At 33.6% G+C, this 18,912-nt stretch overlaps 1 protein-coding gene across 9 annotated transcripts in view; it reads left to right on the forward strand.

The window, feature by feature from the left end:
* CEP128 (centrosomal protein 128) overlaps window positions 1-17,110 on the forward strand; it is a 495,022-nt gene extending 477,912 nt beyond the window's left edge. For all 9 annotated transcript variants that reach the window (XM_074289837.1, XM_074289844.1, XM_074289836.1 and 6 more), the window contains 2 exons: window positions 8,566-8,677; window positions 15,703-17,110. In XM_074289837.1, the coding sequence (XP_074145938.1) occupies window positions 8,566-8,677; window positions 15,703-15,848 (258 nt within the window). In that variant the 3' untranslated portion in view covers window positions 15,849-17,110. The remainder of the gene's footprint in view (window positions 1-8,565; window positions 8,678-15,702) is intronic.
* Window positions 17,111-18,912: the final 1,802 nt, after the last annotated feature.

Raw genomic sequence — 18,912 nt, forward strand, 5'->3', positions numbered from 1 at the left:
TTAGATACATGTAAGTCTTTCCAGGCTTTTCTGAAATCAGCCTGTTCATTATTTCTTATAGAAATAATAATACATAGTTGTGGTATGTTCCATTATATTCATATACCATAACTTATTCAGCCTTTCCCCAATTGATGGGCATCCACTAATTTTCCACTACAAAAACAACCCCCCACCAAAAAACAACAACAACAACAACAACAACAAAAAAAAAAAAAACAAAAAAAAAAACCCAAGACAAAACTTTTACAAACATTTTTGCACATGTGGGTCTTTTCCCTGCTTATGATCTCTTTGGAATACAGACCCAGTAGTGACACCCCTGGATCAGAGTATGTACAGTTTTATAGCTCTTTGGGCATAGTTACAAATTGCTGTCCAGAATGGACCTACTATTTTTGTAAAGATAGCCTGACTCCCACAGGTAACTAGAATAGATATATATAGAGATATATAGATATCTTAAATTTCTACTTAGGGAAAAGCATTTACCAAAATTATATTTTTGTTAAGGAAACTTAAGAAAAGAAAGATTTCAGATAAATTCCATAAAAATAGAAGTACAGCTGAAGTTAGTTTTTATTTTTCTTCAGTCATATCAAACTCCCTCTTATACAAAAAAATAAATTGGTATGACTGTTAGGATTACTAGGTGAGAACTGAGGTTGTCTGGATAGTGACAAGGTGAGAATTCAGGTTGGACAATTACAAGGTGAGAACTCAGGTTGACTTGATAGAAGGAGCAAGCCCATTGGCTGAAGTGGTTCTTCCCAGAAGCCCTTGCATTATCCCACGTCCATTCTCTGGGAGAATAAAAGAGAGGACTCCCAGAGATAGAAAGAAGACTCTGAATTGCATCAGGCTTGACGGGGCTCTCTGCAGGAAGGGAAGTCACTTCTTTGGACAAGAGTTAACAGCAACTGCCTGGAGACAACGGTTCGTTACAGGAAGAAGAATCTGTTGGAGAGATTTGAGTAGAAGACACAGCAGATCTCTTCCCAGAGAGCGATCCGGCAGCTTCTAGAGACAACAGCTCGTTACAATTTGGCGCCCGAACAGGGACAGACACAGTCCTGATTCCAGTGGAAAAGCTTCCGATCTAGATCTTAGTCTCTCTGACCCAGAACCGTGAGTAACGAGGAAACTTTGTTAAAGATTAAGTGAGCGTGCTAATAGATAAATAAGGAACTTAACTTGTTAAGGGCTAAACCAGCAATCTCTTATAGTGAAATGGGGCAAACACCTTCTGTTCAAGGAAAATGTTTAGAGAGCATCATCAAGATTATGAAAAGCCAAGGATTGATTATAATTTTAGAGGAGATTACTGAACTTTTAAGAACTGTGAAGGTTATATATCCTTCTTTTTCTCTGGAAGAAGAATTGGATCCAGATGAATGGGAATTAGTAGGAAAGCAATTAGGTGAACACTATAATTCCAGGCCAAACTCAATTTCCAAAGATACAATTCATACCTACAATTTAATTCAAATGGCTTTAAAAAATGTTATTCTAAAGGAAGAGATGAAGGAGCAAAATGGGGAGGTGTCAACTAAACTAGGTGAAAAGGATGAATCAGATAACAATGAAGTTAAGTACAATTCTGAGCAACAGCAACAGGAGCACCTCCCATCTCCTCCCTCAATTAACCCTTCATGGGTGGAGCAAGAAGGAGGAGAGGAAGAGGCAGAAACACAAACAGAATTGTCTGTGAAGCAGTCTAAGCCTATGACAAGATTAGAAAAAGCATTGGTTAAAGCTAAGAAAGAAGGACAGGATATAAGTGATTTTATACATGCATATCCTGTGATTGAAAATACTGACTCTGTAGGTAAAAAAAGGAGAAGATATGCACCTTTAGATTTGAATAAAATTAAGGATTTGAAAAAAGGTTGTACCCTTTATGGGGCTACATCAGCTTATGTCAAAATGTTACTAGATGGTTTGTCTTATGAAGTCCTAACCCCGAATGATTGGAAATCCATAGCAAGGACATGTCTGGAACCTGGAGAAAATTTATTATGGCTTGCGGAATTTCATGAATTATGTAAAATTCAAGTCAGATGCAATTTGGAAATAGGAGTTAACACACAATTCACTTTTGAGCACTTAGCTGGTGAAGGTCAATATGGAGAGAATTCGGAACAGATTAATTATACCATGACAATATATGAACAAATTGCTAAGGCTGCAATAAAAGCTTGGGGTGTCCTCCCTGGACAGAAAGATCGTGGAGAGGCTTTCACTAAAATACAGCAAGGTCCCAATGAACCTTTTGCAGATTTTGTGGGACGTTTGCAAACTGCTGTCAAAAGAACTATTGGAGAAAATTCAGCTACAGAAATAATGACCAGACATCTGGCTAAGGAAAATGCCAATGAGATTTGCAGAAGAATTATATGGGGATTAGACAAAGATGCTCCTTTAGAGGAGATCATAAGACGCTGTGCTACAGTGGGAACAAATGCTTTTTACACCCGGACAATGATGAATGTGGAAAGACAGGGTCCCTCCTGGCAAGGGCCTTCTAGAGAAACTCGGCGATGTTTTCAATGTGGAAAAATTGGGCATCTAAGAGCTCAGTGTAGGTATGGAGATACAGTGAGAAGACAGGGTGAAAGAAAACCTAAAACCCCATGTCCAAAATGCAACAGAGGACTCCATTGGGCATCAGAGTGTAGAATAATTCAGGGAAATGGGATGAGGGGCCCAGGTCCAGGGCCCCAGGCAAAAAAGACTTGGGGCATGATGGCAGCTGATGTTACACCTAAAGAGCCTTTAGAAGGTCAGGACTCTGATTTGATCAACCAGCAGAAAAGTAATCACATGGTAGAAAGGGATTACCTGATAAGTGAGCCAAAAGGCAATCAGATTGCAAAAATGGATTACACTTGGGGAGAATACAGGCCTTTTAAACCAACAGGGCTGTGTCCAGTGCAAACAATTCCAATGTAATTGCCAAATGATGAGAAGATATTTAGAAAGTGGTAAATAGAAGGTAATTAGATAGGTTAACTGCCTGGGAGAGAGGGTTTGCTTGTATTTCTTCAGCAGGAGAAGGAATCAGATGGGTGCCAACGAGTCATATTCGCCTTGTCCATCAGAGAGAGACAGAAAAAGAGAAAGACCTCAAAATAAAGGAGAAGATCTAAGAAACATCTGACGCTGAAAGAGCATGGATAATAAGAAGACTGTTAAAGAACTTTAAAAACCAGCAGGAATCATTGGACTTCCTCACACAAGATGAGACTAATGGACAATGGACTTATGGACATTTATAAATTTTCAATTTATGATTATTTGATTATGTTATTTGTCATATACTTCTAGCATGTATTATGTTACTATGTTACTATGTGCTTATGTAATTTATGTAATTATGTGTAATACTTCCCATATTGATGGATTTATGTTTCAAGATCATGACTGTCCTATGTTCTAAATCAAAAGAAAGGGGGAGATGTTAGGATTACTAGGTGAGAACTGAGGTTGTCTGGATAGTGACAAGGTGAGAATTCAGGTTGGACAATTACAAGGTGAGAACTCAGGTTGACTTGATAGAAGGAGCAAGCCCATTGGCTGAAGTGGTTCTTCCCAGAAGCCCTTGCATTATCCCACGTCCATTCTCTGGGAGAATAAAAGAGAGGACTCCCAGAGATAGAAAGAAGACTCTGAATTGCATCAGGCTTGACGGGGCTCTCTGCAGGAAGGGAAGTCACTTCTTTGGACAAGAGTTAACAGCAACTGCCTGGAGACAACGGTTCGTTACAGGAAGAAGAATCTGTTGGAGAGATTTGAGTAGAAGACACAGCAGATCTCTTCCCAGAGAGCGATCCGGCAGCTTCTAGAGACAACAGCTCGTTACATATGACTATAATTTTAATTTTTTAAAGTTTGTTTATAAATTAAGTTTTAGAATATATATGTGTGTGTGTGTGTATATATATATATATATATATATACACACAGAGAGAAAGAGAGAGAGAGAGAGTGAGTTTAGTCCCTTTGCACATAGTTCTCTTGGAAAGTTTTATGTGATGTTATTTAAAATTATTCTAGAAGTTCTCTTTGAAATTGCCATATTCTGTTCATTGTGTTGTATTCATTCATTTTTTCAGTCATGTCTGATTCCTTGTGACCCCATTTGGAGTTTTCCTGGCAAAGATAGTAGAGTAGTTAGCAGCTTTCTTCTCCAGCTTATTTTACAAATGAGAAAACTGAGGCAAATAGGGTTAAATGACTTGCTCAGGGTCACAGAACTAGTAAATGTCAACTCAAGGACATTTCCTGACTCTAGGCCAATAGCACTCTATCCATTGTGCTACCTTATTAGCTCTTTTCATCGATTGTCTTCTGTCAACTATATTCTGTAGTGAATTTTCATCCATTCAGAGAAGTTTTTCTTTTTTCTTAAAATTTTTTTTAAATAGTCAAATGTCATTTTGAAGCAAATGAGTGGAATAAGATTGGTGATTAATCTGAATAACACTGATTTTGGTCAAAAAGAAGACATTAACAATTAAGTAATGTCATTTTTTCTTCTTCCTCCATGAAACATTCAGTGTCAGTAATATGTTAAATGCTGAATGCAACAAAATATAGCATAGTTCCACATTTTATTCCAAGAAGAATTCTATAATTCTATAACATACATAATAATATAGTGATATAAATAAAAATAATACTAAAAAATTATTGCACTCTGAATAACTATAATGACCAATTCTGGCTGGTGATCAGAAAAACTTCCTTATATTAGTGCTGAAGTATGGGGAGATTGCAAATATAAATTGTACTATCAGAAACAATCACCATATTGGTTCATTTTGTTTAATCTCTTTTTCTTTATTATGAGATGGTTTCATATGGAAAGGGAGGTGCCTTTTATTTTTGCAAAGAGACATCAAATCTTTAATAAATAAAAATAAAAGCAGTGCTGCATGAGAAGTTCTACAACTACAAGGAATGAACAGGGAGCAGAATTATTGGATTATACATATAGTTTCCCCAGATAATTCTACTGTTTAGAAATAGACAGCACTTATAGATATTTAAGTCCCTTTGTAAGTGGTCATTAAAAGAAGTTTCATTACATTATGGCCCCAAGGCTATAAAATATACACATGCATGTGTACATACATCTATATATATCCATATATTTGACCTGGAAAAACAACTCTAAGTATATGTTCCATTAATTTTGACTTAACATTGTTGTGTATTACCTTCCTTTAGGTCATTTAAGACTACCCTTAACCTTAACTATTTTATCTAGAAGCTAAAAATACCATGATTCATGTAAGAACCCAATTGGCAATTTGACGCCATTTGCAGTATTTCTGTATGAAGGCATTCTTATATACATTTTAGAAATCCTAGAATAAAAAACATTTGTATCTATAGAGACATTTGCTTTATGTGAGATTTACTCTGCTCTCTGAGTTCTCTGCTCTCAAGGGACTGGACTAGAATGTATAGGTAAATCAGGGGAAATACATCACCACTGTTGGTAAAAACCATTCAGCATACACGTTACTTTTATTAGGTCAATTCATTGTCTTAAATGTAGACCAGAACTTCGTTGTATTAGTGTATGTGATGAACAAGCCTTTACCATGTGTTTATGGGAATGCTTAGAGAATTTACGAATGTGCGGCAAAATTAGTTCAAGCATTTGAAGGTTTCATATACCAAGTAGTAAAAATATCCTAAGGCCTATATAGATAGATTAGAATCACAAAATGTTAGTCCCAGCAGGAATTTCATGACTCTGATTCAACTCCTGTATTCAACAGATCAGAAAATTGGAATTCCCATGGGGCTAATTAGTTTACCCAGGGTCACACAGTGATAATGGTAATAGTGGTGATAGAGCTGACATTAGGACCCAGGACTTTTACTTACCAGCAGTATTCCATCCATTAGATCATATGGCCTCATTAAGTACTGACTATCTGGAATTAGTAATTTGGATTAAATAAAAACTGATCAAGAATGAAAATAGGAAGTACAATTCAAAGTTGGGTCAAACTTTGATCTTTTAATTCCTGTATTCTTTTATTACTGATGGATAATGCCTCTTTTGTAACCTTTTACATTTCATATCAAGGCATTCATCTTATCAATGATTAAACTCCATTTAGTCTCTTCCATACTTTTCCAGGATCAAAACCAATTATTAAATGTCAAAAAGAGAATTGTTTGGGTGGTATGAGTGAATGTTGTTTTAATTGAAAAAAGAAACAAATACCTTGTGTTTTCTGAGAGGACTTTTGAATGCAGTGATTGCCAAACACACTTGTGTGAAATAGCTGTTCCAAGATTTTTTTAAGGGTTCATTTTAAAACAAACAAAAGTTTATTTTTCAAAAGTAACACTGCAGTATATTCAAATTTGCTCTTCAAATGCTTCATAGGGATTAATGTGTGTATTTTTCCTTAGGGTCAGTAGGCACAATTGCTCTTATTTTTGTTTAATTGTGGGAATTAGCAAAAACAATGAAATGACAGGAAATTCCTTAGGAAGATCCCATCAGCCTGCTCTGAGAACATATATTCCAGTTAATATAAACCATTACAACCTCATTCATCTTCAAAAATCAAGCAATCACCAAGGAAATTTTATTTTTTTAATTTAGTTTTAGAAATTATACTAAATTTCTTTCAACAAAGAGATAAAGGCCAGACTATTTTGGTAACTTGTTTGATGGCTATTCTTCTCACATCTTCTCTCATCACCAAAGCAGAAGCACAAAGATCTGACTTCAGAGTAAGATAAGCCAGATTCTAATATTGGCTCTAGTTCTTAGCATCTGTGTGGTTTTAGGTAGGTCATGTTCCCTCTCTAAACCCATTTTTTCATCTGTAAAATAAGGGATTTGAGTTAGCTGATTTCTGAGATCACTTTCAATTCTAACATTTAATGACTTTGTTAAATCTAAACATTTCCATACCTCTCTCAAAGTCCCATAGTTCCAATCATTATGGGACACAATTACTATGTCATTGGACACGTATAGACTTGAGTCAGAGTATTTTGGTTCACATCTTATATCTGATGCTTACCACCTATATGACCTTAGACAAATCATTAAATGCCCTGGGCCTGAGTTTCCTTATCTGGAAAGTAATGTAGTTGGAATATAGATGGTTTCTGAGGCGTCTTTCAGCATGAGAACAATTATTGAGCCTTTATTTCCCCTTTTACAACCCTAGCCCTGTATTTTTCCATTATCATCCATCTTCTCAGTCTCCCAGAATTGAATCTGAGGACTCATTTTTCACTCCTTTCTTCTTTATCTTCCTCTCCCACCGACATATAGTCTGTCATCCTGCTTTAACCTTTTTGGCAGCTGATTGCCCTCTTGCTTTCCTTCTTTATAGTAAATACTCCACACCAGGACATCACATCACATTACTTTGTATTTGTAATATATGTATTACATATATATATATATGTATATAAATATGTATAAGTAATAACTTCTTTGTTTCCATTTTTCCTATTTTAACCCATTAGAGCAAAATACTAGATCATCTTCCTTGGACACTTTTTTATTCATTGTCTCCCTTTATTGTCAAGCTACTGTGTATCCTTTGAATATATTGCATGGTAATATTCTTAAGTAATTTTACACAATTATTTTTTAATCTTAGCTAGATTTCATATTCCACGGCTGCCAGGAAATTATTTTCTATTTCTGTTATTCCTTTCATTCCAGTACAAATGCTCTATATTTAATGCACATTTAAATATTTTGATTCATTATGTCAAGTATTATTAGGTTTCAAGTTATTGTATTTAATTAAGTTTGACAAGCTGTTTTATAAAACACCTTCTATGTGCAAGGCACTACACTAAGGACTAGGAATTATAATCTGACTTTAATTCTCAAAAGTTCAAAGAAAAAAAAACTTTTTAAAGGGAAGGAACACAAAATAAAAATGCAAAATACTATAAAAATATTATAACTGGCAATATTTGACCATCAGGAACAAGAATTTAAATTCTCCTGGTTCATAATTTTAGAACTTAAAGAATCCATCTAATAAACGTAAATTTCTTTCTGGCTGTGAAACTTTATAGTTCAGAGATACCTAGATTAACCAAAGAATTAGTTTCTCTTCTATAACTCCAGATAAATGGACCCTTTGTAAACATATTTATACCTTTTCTTTAGTAGAAAGTGAAGACACTCTTATTTTTAAATACAACCATGTAAAATACATAGTTATATCCACTTGCTCATATTATAGAAAAGAAATAATAAATGCAGCTAGAATTCTTTTATACCACTGATACTAAAAGCTAAGGTTAAAAACTGATTTATAGGCTAATCTTGCTGCATCGGATTTCTACTGTATGTGGTTGTTATATCTGGGGAGGATATAATTTTACCCATAGTATATATGAATCTTTCTGATTAAAAAGCTCAACTTATGACAGGATTCCACTGTGCTATGCATATATAATAAGATTCATTTTCAATCATGGTAGTCTGAAAGAAATTCAAGTACTTCAAATTTTGTAATTATTAAATTGAAATTGGGCTTTGCTGCTTTCTCTTAGGAAAGGAAAATGAATATGAGTCCTCCCATTGATCGAGGGGAAGGTTTTTTCTCAAGTTGGAAAGAACGTAGCCGTACCTTTGAGCACAGTTCAAGTCTATCACAGCCAAACTGTAAGTAATGAAGAATTGTTCCCTGCTTTGGGAAAATTCCATATGTAAACATATAAAATTGATAAATTAAGAAGTAATTATTTATATCACTAAGGAATCTTTTGATTTACCAGTTAATGTGCAATTGCTTTCCTATATATAGTAAATTCTTCTAGTATATATACATATATATATATGTATATATGTATGCATATATATACATATATATATATATAAAATTTAGAAAAAATATTTACAATCAGTTTCTTTTTTGCGATTCATTAGGTATCTTAAAAAGGATCATTTTAGGGGAAATGTTCACTTTCAATGAATTACTATTTTTTTATATAGCTGAAAACACTTCAGTCAACTGATACAGGTGGTAAGAAGGCAATATTCAGCAAAGTTGAATGATCAGAATAGGAAAATATAAAGCATGAAACAGGTATACTTTCATATATATACAAATGAATTGAGAATCAGTATATCTTGTTCAATAACTTACTAGTTGTATGGTCTTAAGTATAATTCACCCAATCACTCCAGCCCTCCCTTTTTTCATTTATAAATAGGCTTTTTCAATAGGTGGGAAAGGAGAGATGGAGATAATTTGGGACTGAAATAAATTTTAAAATTGAAATTAGGATTTAAGAGGGAAAAAGGTCAATTAACCAGAATGAGAGTATTCAAAGCTTTAAAATTCAGTGAAAGGCACTGGATCTAAGGTAGGATGCGAGAGAATGGATTTAAGTCACTCTAATTTACGTGGGAATAGGGCGAAGGTCTCTCTATTAGGACAAGTAAATCAAGATTCTTCATAACTGTCTGAGAAAATGATTTTTGTATGCTATCTTAAGGGGCCTATGGATTCAAGAAGGGAAGTGGAATAGTGTTGAGGCAAGTTCACACCATGGCAAAATAGCTGAGGAAGTAGAGAATAGTTTTAATGGTAATAGTAGCAGCAGCCCTAAGTTTCACATAGACTAAAGTGAGAGAGGCTATATTGACTTGGAAAATGGAAGTAGTAGCAGGATAGAATGATGGAGTGCAAAAGGGGAAAACTACATGAGGGACAAGATCCAAAGAATAAGGGACTACAGAGCCATGAGGAAGAGCTAGCTAGGATTTTGTCATTTACTAATATTTTAAATCATGTGCACAGTGAAGATCTGGGGGAAAGGGTTTATTCTCTTGTTACTCCAAATTCCTGTCCTACTTGGAGAAAGAAAGTTTAACTCTAAATCTTTATAAATTTTTGGTGACTGTTTTAACCCCTAAGGAAGGAAGGGCCTACCAGAAGGAGAAGTCTGTATTCCTCATTATGTATTAATAAACTTGTTTCATGTTCCATGGCTTAATAATCTAGGACTCTTACTAAAGATCTTTGGCCTCTAGGAACTAGAAATAAACCAATGCTGATATTCCTAGAATTTTTAGCAGACTGGGGTGACAGTGGGGAGAATTAGGGAGAAGGATAAACCAAATAGTATTAATTATTTAAAAAGACTTCCAAGATTGAATCTGGGTTGTTTGAGTGCAGAACTGAAGTTCTAGATCATATGTAACTCAGAGTTCAACAAATATTAAGTTCCAACTCTATGCCAGATATTGTACTAGACACTAGAACATCTATAAGTATAAACTTAGTCAATCCATTCTTTAAATGTTATGGTCATTATAAAAATATTTATATTATAAATATATTTACATTTATAATTATATATTATATTTATATTTATTCCCTCACTAATATGTTTAATTTTCTACAAGGAAAAGTATGAAATTTAATCTGTAACTATCATAATAATACATGCCTGGATTACCAAGAAACTATGTAAAAGGAAAGCACTTATGTAATATTTGACATCTTTCTTGTGTTCTTTATTTGTTATGCATTTTATTTTTCAACAATTAATTAAACTTCTCAACAGCTCTCTGAGATATAGATATCTTTATTAAATTTGTTATTCTTGGTAAACTGAAGGGCAAATAATTAATTTTCTTTGTAGGAGATGTAGCATATTATACTGAAAAGTAGCACTGAATTTGAAGATAGAGCATCTGAGTTTGGGAGCCCAGCTGGGGATGATCACCTTGTGACCTTGACCAAACTTTGCTAACTCAAGGGACCTCAGTTTCTTTATCTGTAAAATGAAGGGATTAGACAAGATGATCTTTCAGATCTCTTCTAGCCCTAAACTCCAGGAGCCTACAAATTTTTAGGAAGTCCTGGAATTTAGAACAAGCTTTCATCTTTTGGATAAGTGATTTTTGAACAAGTGATTAAAACTCCTTATAAATCCATTCTTATATTAGAGTTAGCTTCTTAGAAAAGCAGAGGACTAGTTTCCAAAAGCTTTTCTCTGAGGCTTTGAAAGTCTTATTGTTTTAAAAGAATTTAAGTTGTATTTAAATAAGAACATAGATATACCACTTTCTCTGAAGACTCTTCCTAATATTGGGGGATCTGGGGATCAGAGAAAAATCTGATATCCAAGAAGAAACATTTCAGTAAGACCAGAGAGGTCAGCAGTGTGGCTGTTAAACATAACTAGGAAGCTATATGGGATGAAAAACAGATTATTGAATGTTTTGAAGCAGTCTAATTGGAATAGTTAGAGGATTCTTCCTATTGTAAAATAAGATATTGAAAATTACTTAATATCAGTTTTGTGGTGTAAGAAAAACAATTGTCTTGGGGACAGATAGTATCTTTACAAATGACAATGTTATGTTGTTTAGAAAACAAAGTATTTCTTATAAATTATGTCAGTAGTACTGACATAAGTAATAGATACAGATAATGGAATAAAATGGGATACTCAAGGAAATTACTTGCTAGAGATTTAAGTTGGCAGCTAAATGGCTCAGTGGATAGAGTTCCAGGTCTGGAGCCAAGAGATTGTTGTTCAGCGGGAATCGTTGCAAGGTGACTCCAGGCCCAGCGTTTTATTTACTGTGTCATTTCCTGAGATCAAATGTGGACTAAAACACTTTTTAGCTGTGTGACCCTGAGCAACTCACTTGCTTGCCTCAGTTTTTTCATCTGTAAAATGAGATGGAGAAGGAAATGGAGAACCATTCCAGTATCTTTTCCAAGAAAACACCAAAAGGGATTATGAAGATTTAGACATCGCTGAAAGATAAATAAGCAAATTCTATTTCAAGTAGTCATGATCTGCATGTTTTCTCTGTCACAAGATTCGTAGTTTTTATTTGGATAATATTGTAGTCAATATGTCAGAATTTAAACTGGAGAACTGTGTATCAAAAGTCTTAGCAAAGTGGCCCAAATTCTTTACCCACAGATAACCTCAGAAAAGGAATTTTGTCTTTCCAGTGGAAGGAACAGATATTTCTTTCCAAGCACTTTATATAACTAAAATTTTACCATACTACATCTTGGCAAAATTAAATAACATTAATTTCCATCCCCTTATATCTTACTTTATGGTCCCTACAACTCATTTTAGATGAGGTATGCTTATAAAGTAAACTTTGAATTTTGGATATCCTTATTGGTGGTAAATCTTTGTCCTTGGGAGAAAAAATCTGACTTTCAAAAATAGGAAGAGTCAGTTTTAGCTGAGACTGTTGAATAAGGTAGGTAAGCAAGTTGAATAATACCAATTGGGTTCTAAAATTAGATTCTTTTAAATTTTGCCAAGATGGCTTGAGTTTAGACCTTTATTTGTAATAAGTGGTTAGAAAGATGCTGTGAAGGAACTTTAGAGAAAAAAAATAAGATTTTTTTTTAGATTTTTATGGGCAAAACAATAACAGTATTTTGCTTTTTTGCTTAAAGCATCCATTTCATGACTTGCTTTCATAGATCTATGATCATTTCTATAATAAGATGTATTTTCCACAGGCAACCATTTACAAGGTACCTTGAGAATAAGTTTCCTGTACTAAATCTATGCCCTCAGAAGGAAAGATATTTAAATGAGAGGAAGGAAAAAAATATAAATGAGAGCATAATTTGGACAAGAAAGCATTTATTATAGTGTATATTGTGAAGTCAAACTGAAGAACTTAGCTTAAAAAATGCCTCCTGGTTATTGATTTAAAGAAAACATAGTCACATCTGTAAGCCATATTAGTTTCTTTACTTTGACCAATTCATTTTAGGATTTTTTCCCCTCATAAATTGTATGTTCTCAAACATAGTTTATATTGCTTATCATTTCAAGATCTTGCATTTAAAGTACTCTTAGAAATTTTGTTGCTTTGAAGATTAACTCTGAGTTGTATTTGGAAATGAGGAACAGAATTGTTTCTGGGATAGAGGAGGAAAAAAAGCAATTTGTTTTTTACATGTCATATATTTACTAGTGAAGCATTCACAAGATGAGTTTTAAGTTTTCTGTGTGGTTAGGTTTGGCAAACCAGGTTGGATACATTCAGAATCACCTAGGATGTCTGTTTATGCTCTTAAATAGAAATACTATCTGATTTTATAAGTTGATTAGTTTGAAAAGACCTTAACTTTTTAGATCTACTAACAAGCTTCTTAAGGCCTCTATATAGAATTATAATAGATCTAGACACCCAGAAATCTAACTTAGAATAATTCCCTATCAACTTAATAAAGGTTTATTGATTGACTGACTAACTTTTAAATGCTTTTTTTGGGAAATCCTACAAATTGCAAAAATAATAAAGTAGTCATTATGTCATTATCTCCCAGACCGGAAATCAAACCAAAACATGATACATATTCTCCCAGCTCTGCCTTACATACATATATCTGCAAAGAGGTGGGACTATCTTGTTCACATAAACACCAATGGACAGAGAACTCTCAGTTATTCTCCTGGTGGATACAAATACCTAAATTGAGCTGACTTTCTACATGTCTTCCTTACCACAGCAGGCCTCTTTACCTAGAATCCTGACCAAAGAAGGCCATTTACCTAATGAATTAAAATACACTCTTCTGGATTAAGTCCCTTGTCAAAGTGTAACCACATTGAAGAATGGAATGTATGATCACTGGAGATACAAAGGAAATAGGAAAATTCTGAATAATTTGTGGTCTCCAAAATGATCCAACATTAATGAAAGTTTATTATGGTTTCTGAAATGATCCAACATTAATGAACATTTATTTTAAATAGTCATTAGGGTCAGATTTATGTAGCTCAGGTCAGTTCAAGAAAAGGTAGGGTCTTCTTGCCAGTGTGAGAGGAAGAAATCTAAAAAATTTTAGTTTATATTACCATTGGAAATATGAACACAGAAATCCATTATTGCAAGCCATAATCACTACCAAATTTATCCTGGCTGGTTAGAAGGTATGGCCTAAATTCAGGACACTATTTTAGGAAGGTTTGGATTCCCATACCTTCAGCTTTTAGACACTGGGAGTATAGTAAGGGGAGACATATAATGTCAGCTTTTGAGACTGTCATATTTAGCTTTTATAAGTGGAGACTAACCTCTGGCCTCTGTGCATAGCTCCATTCAGGCGACCAGGAGACAGCAAGAGCCCAGAACAAGAACTAAAACACTTCTTCAATAAGACTAGTCTCTGCCTAAGTGAAGTCTGTGGTTGTCTGATGACTTCTGGGGTCCCTGGAGATTGAAATCCTTTTACAGTGAGGCTCTTGGTCTCACAAAACCAGGATTTGTGTGTGTGTGTATGTGTGTGAAGTGAAGCTGAAAGAAAGAAGCTATATTTTACATGGAGGAGGAGTTTTACCTAAAGGTTACTAGTGTAGAAATCAAGTAGGCAGCAATCTCATGAGCTTTACTTTGACATTTTAAAAAGCTTAGCATTCAGAAAAGGTTTTTCTGTGTGTGTCTGTGGTTTTGTATGTGTGCATGCCTTAATTTACATTGCTATAAAATGGGGAAGGGGAAAATCATGTAAATGCATCTGTAGCTATATTTTTGAGGATGATTAAGTAGAACTTTCCTTTTCTTAGATGAAAAATGTCTTTGAAGCATCAAGGCAGGCATTCTTGTTTGCATTCTGTCCATGACTTCTAGGTTCACAACAATAATTGGTTATAAAGATAGTTTACCCTTCTCCTCAGTGGTATGTACTCTTTAAAAAACAAACAAGCAAACAAAAACAACTTTTTTTGTGGGGGAAATGGGAAGGAGAAATATTTACATTGTAATGGCTTGTAAAATTTTTTTTTCTTTACTATTAAAAAGTTCAATTTGTTAAAAATAAATATGGAAGCTTTTTAAATATTTCATATAACCATTTTTATCTTTTCAACTTTTATAATCATTTATATATCTATAATTTAAAATGTTTTATTCTGATTTATTATATATATATATATAAATATATATATATATATATATATATCTTTGCCCCTCCCTATAAGATTATGATCTTGTCTATGTTATGACTCTCACTATAGTGAGATGTAGTTTTAAACATGGTTGATGCTTGATAATTGTTTGTTAAAATTAAATGATTTACTGAGAGGAGTAGAACCTGATTCTTTGTTACTTGTTATAGAAAATTCGCACACGAACTTCTAACAATTTCATGCAATATGTTTTATATAGGAAAAGACATTAGTGTAAAGGAACAAGTACTGGGTGGAGAGGTTGAAGACATAATTTCTAGTTCTAACTTTGTGACATCTAACTGGGTGATTTTAGGCAAGTCAAATCATCTCCCTCAGCCTCTGTTTCACCATTATTGGTGTGTGATTTAAAAATAAAAATTATAGTTTTATTTATAAATCATACACTAATGATTTCTGAACTCCTTCTAACTCTAACATGCCATCATTCTTTCTTTGTATAATATTTCTTTGTCACTTTGTAACAGCCAAAATAAATTCATTCTTCCAGTCTTGGATCTTTAAAAAGTGATCACATTAATTACAAGTGTACTAAATCATATTGAAGCTGATTAAGTTAATATATATGATGTTGAAGAATCATTAGGAAGGTAAAGTCCTTCTTTAGAAAATGAGCTTAATATGTTGGGTAATCAACTATTTGATCATGAATGGTATTTTAATTTTTCATCTCCTTTCACCTAGGTTTATTTTTTGTCTTTTCTCTTCTTCCAGCATATGTAAAAAAGATGATTCCTTTGGACTCGATTTCACCCAAGGAAGATGCCACAAATGTCTTTACAAATGGGATAAGATCACAAGCCAGAAAGGAGAAATTCGACAGCAACAAAAATAAAACGCAATCTAGCTCCTCTCATTGAGGGACCAGTGTTTTAAAAATAATAACAGTTATTCTGGCTACAGTCCGGCCCAGCTGCAAACTAACAGACCAACCTGCAGCTTCAGCTCCTCAACAATTGCCAAACACTGACTGAAATTACAGCACAGTTGGTTCTTGGGAATGACATAAGTTTAACCAAACAAAACAATATGTACCATTTTGGCTGATGGATAGGGTGAAACTCCACGGCAAACCTTTGCTCTTTCTCTTATGTTTTCTTTTTTTCAGGTTTGGTCAGATCACATTTCCCTGACCAAAGCTTGGAATTACAATAGAGTTCTTTCAAAGGTTATAAGCTAAAGAGTAGAAAGTCCATTTGAGCCAGCACTTACCACTAATTTCAATTCAGATAACATTTTTACAAAAAATGATTTTTTTAAAAAATGCTTTCTCCCTAATAAATTATCATGTGTTATAACATGCCATGGAGGTAGGCATATATCAAGAAATCCATTAGTAAATGCTCTATAACTCTGTCATGTATCATCTTGGCAATCTTTTACAATAAACATCATTACAAATATTTTAATGCAATTGTCAAATCATCCATTTTTAATATCATTAATAAAATTTTAAACATTACTGGATTCTAATGGTTTATCAGGAATTCATAAGCACAATGTATTTACCTATACATACTATTGCCAAAGACTCCACTGTGATCATTTTGGTCATTTCCTCTCCTTACTTTCATCATCAAACCAGCATAGAGATTATTTCCTCTCATGCCTATGGAGATTTCACCTTGCACAAATTTTACTTGAGTCTGGTAGCATCTGTCTTTTTGTTTTTGTTTTTGAGCAATTCCAACTATAGTCAAGAGTATCACCTCAATATCCAAATTTACTAAGGAATAGTACAAATGTTAAATGCATAATATGAAATGATGCTCATCTTCACTTACCAACATATCAGTGGAGATAGACACTTGTGTGATGTTAGAGGCCATTTGAGAGATCATATAAAGGAGGTAGTTTCCAAAGGATTCTGCACAGAAGTAAAGAAAATAAAGCAGCATAATTGTAATATTGTTTTATATTTTTGTGCAGGTTAAGATGCTTGTTAAATATCATGCTTTACACAAATTCTTTCTCTTTTCACTTACATTAATTTTGCCTTTTATATTTAAATATACTGAAGGTGATGTTGATACTACTAGCTAGTCATGAACTTAAGTAGATACAGTTGCTACCATGGAAAGCTAAAGAGCTTGGTGTTAAAAAAAAAAAAAAAATCCAGTAATGATTTTATTTTGTGTTCACATGATAAATATATACACATGTGTATTTTATATTTATATACATATTTGTATAGATAAATACATGGGTATATACATGTTATAATAATTTTAAACTACAGCAAGACTTTTGTGTTTATGGTTATAATCTAGGTATCATGAGAGTTGGTATTAATATTAAATTAAATATTCAGAAAGGACCAAAACTATTTTATCACTTTGGATTTCCATACTCATCAGGGAAGAAAGGATAGTGCTTGGGGGAGGGACGAGGGAAATATCTGTAGAGCCTATTTTTGTGGAGAGAATAGTCTTCCCATGTGATTAACATGGAGTTTGGAAGTTATGAAATTGACTATTATTGATTTAGTTGTTTTTTTTAATTTAAATTAACTGTATTCACAATAATTTGGGAAATCTGTTTTAAGTTAAATGAGGCCATTTAATGTGAAGGTTAAAAGCATATAAAAAAAGAGATTTAGAACTCAGGAAGTCAGCTAGTTCAATCCTTCAGTTTAATACATCCTTCTTCCTTTTTTTCTTTTCCTTTTCTTCATTCCTTCCTTCTCTTCTTTCTTCCTTTTTTTTTCCTTTTTTCTTTTCTTGCTCTCTTTTTTACCTTTTTCTTTCTCTCTCCTTTTTTTCTCTTTTTCTCTATTTGTCTTTCTTTAGTTATAATCTGTATGTCTTAAACTGAGATAAAAGTGACTTGCCTATTTCACGTAAACAACAAATAGCTATACCCTCATCCAGTTTAATTGGCAAAACCTGGAAAACTCAGGAAATCCTCTCTTTTGATCTTGTGGCATTGCTAGCCATGTTGCTAATGATTATTACAGGGAAAACTCTTCAGGAGAATTTTTTAAGGTGCAAAAATCAGTATATCATGTTATTGAAATGCCTTATGTTGCTGTTAGATGAATGAAAGTGTGGGACTTTGAATTTGGAACACACAACAACTTCAAAGTTAAAATCAACAGTGTGAGTAAAATTTTGTCAGAAATGTTTGGCCCTCTGTCTTTACAAAACTGAGTCCAGGAACCTGTCTCCTCTGAGGATTTTTCCTATCTCTTTCAGTTACCATAAGCTTGAGTAGGAAATCACAAAGGAATGCTAAGGAAACATTAATAGTTTGATTTATATGTTTCAAAGCCAGAGAATTTTTCCTTGACTCACCCCCTTTGGCACCAGAGCCTAAATTACACGTAATATCAACCTCTTCTGAGTTTTTGCTAGCCAGCCATATAACTTGCATTAATGAGGCAAAATAAGAGATGGACCTGCAATGCATGTATTGCAAGATTTAATTTGAAAACTGACCTTTTTGGTTTAACAATTAGGATGCTTTGGGCCATCTTTCCTCATAAGTATGCTGAACTCTCATTTAGGATGCTAAAAGCAACAGAAAATGGGTGGAAAACACAGCTGGGAGAAATCTGGCCTGATATTTTTTTCCCATTGGCAGAAGTTGCATTGTTTCCTTTGACTAGTGTCTGACTTGAAGGTTGAAACCCAATTGGTTATATAACATTTTATGTTTCCAATTTCCCAGAGACATCAGCTTTTCTTTCTTCCTTTCTTCTCTTCCTTCCTTCCTTTCTCTTTCTTTCTTTTTTATTCTTTCTTTTTCTTTTTCTTCTTTCCTTCCTTCCTTCTTTTTTTCCTTTCTGGCTCTTTTTTCTGTTTTCCTTTCTCTCTCCCTTTCTCTTGTTCTGTTTCTCTGTCTTTAGTTATAATCTGTATATTTTAAACTCAACACTAATTTTAAGTCAAACACACAGCATTAAGTATTTTTATGTCATGTTGA

The sequence above is a fragment of the Sminthopsis crassicaudata genome, chromosome 2, assembly GCF_048593235.1.
Source record: "Sminthopsis crassicaudata isolate SCR6 chromosome 2, ASM4859323v1, whole genome shotgun sequence".
In the NCBI taxonomy this organism is placed as follows: Eukaryota; Metazoa; Chordata; class Mammalia; order Dasyuromorphia; family Dasyuridae; genus Sminthopsis; species Sminthopsis crassicaudata.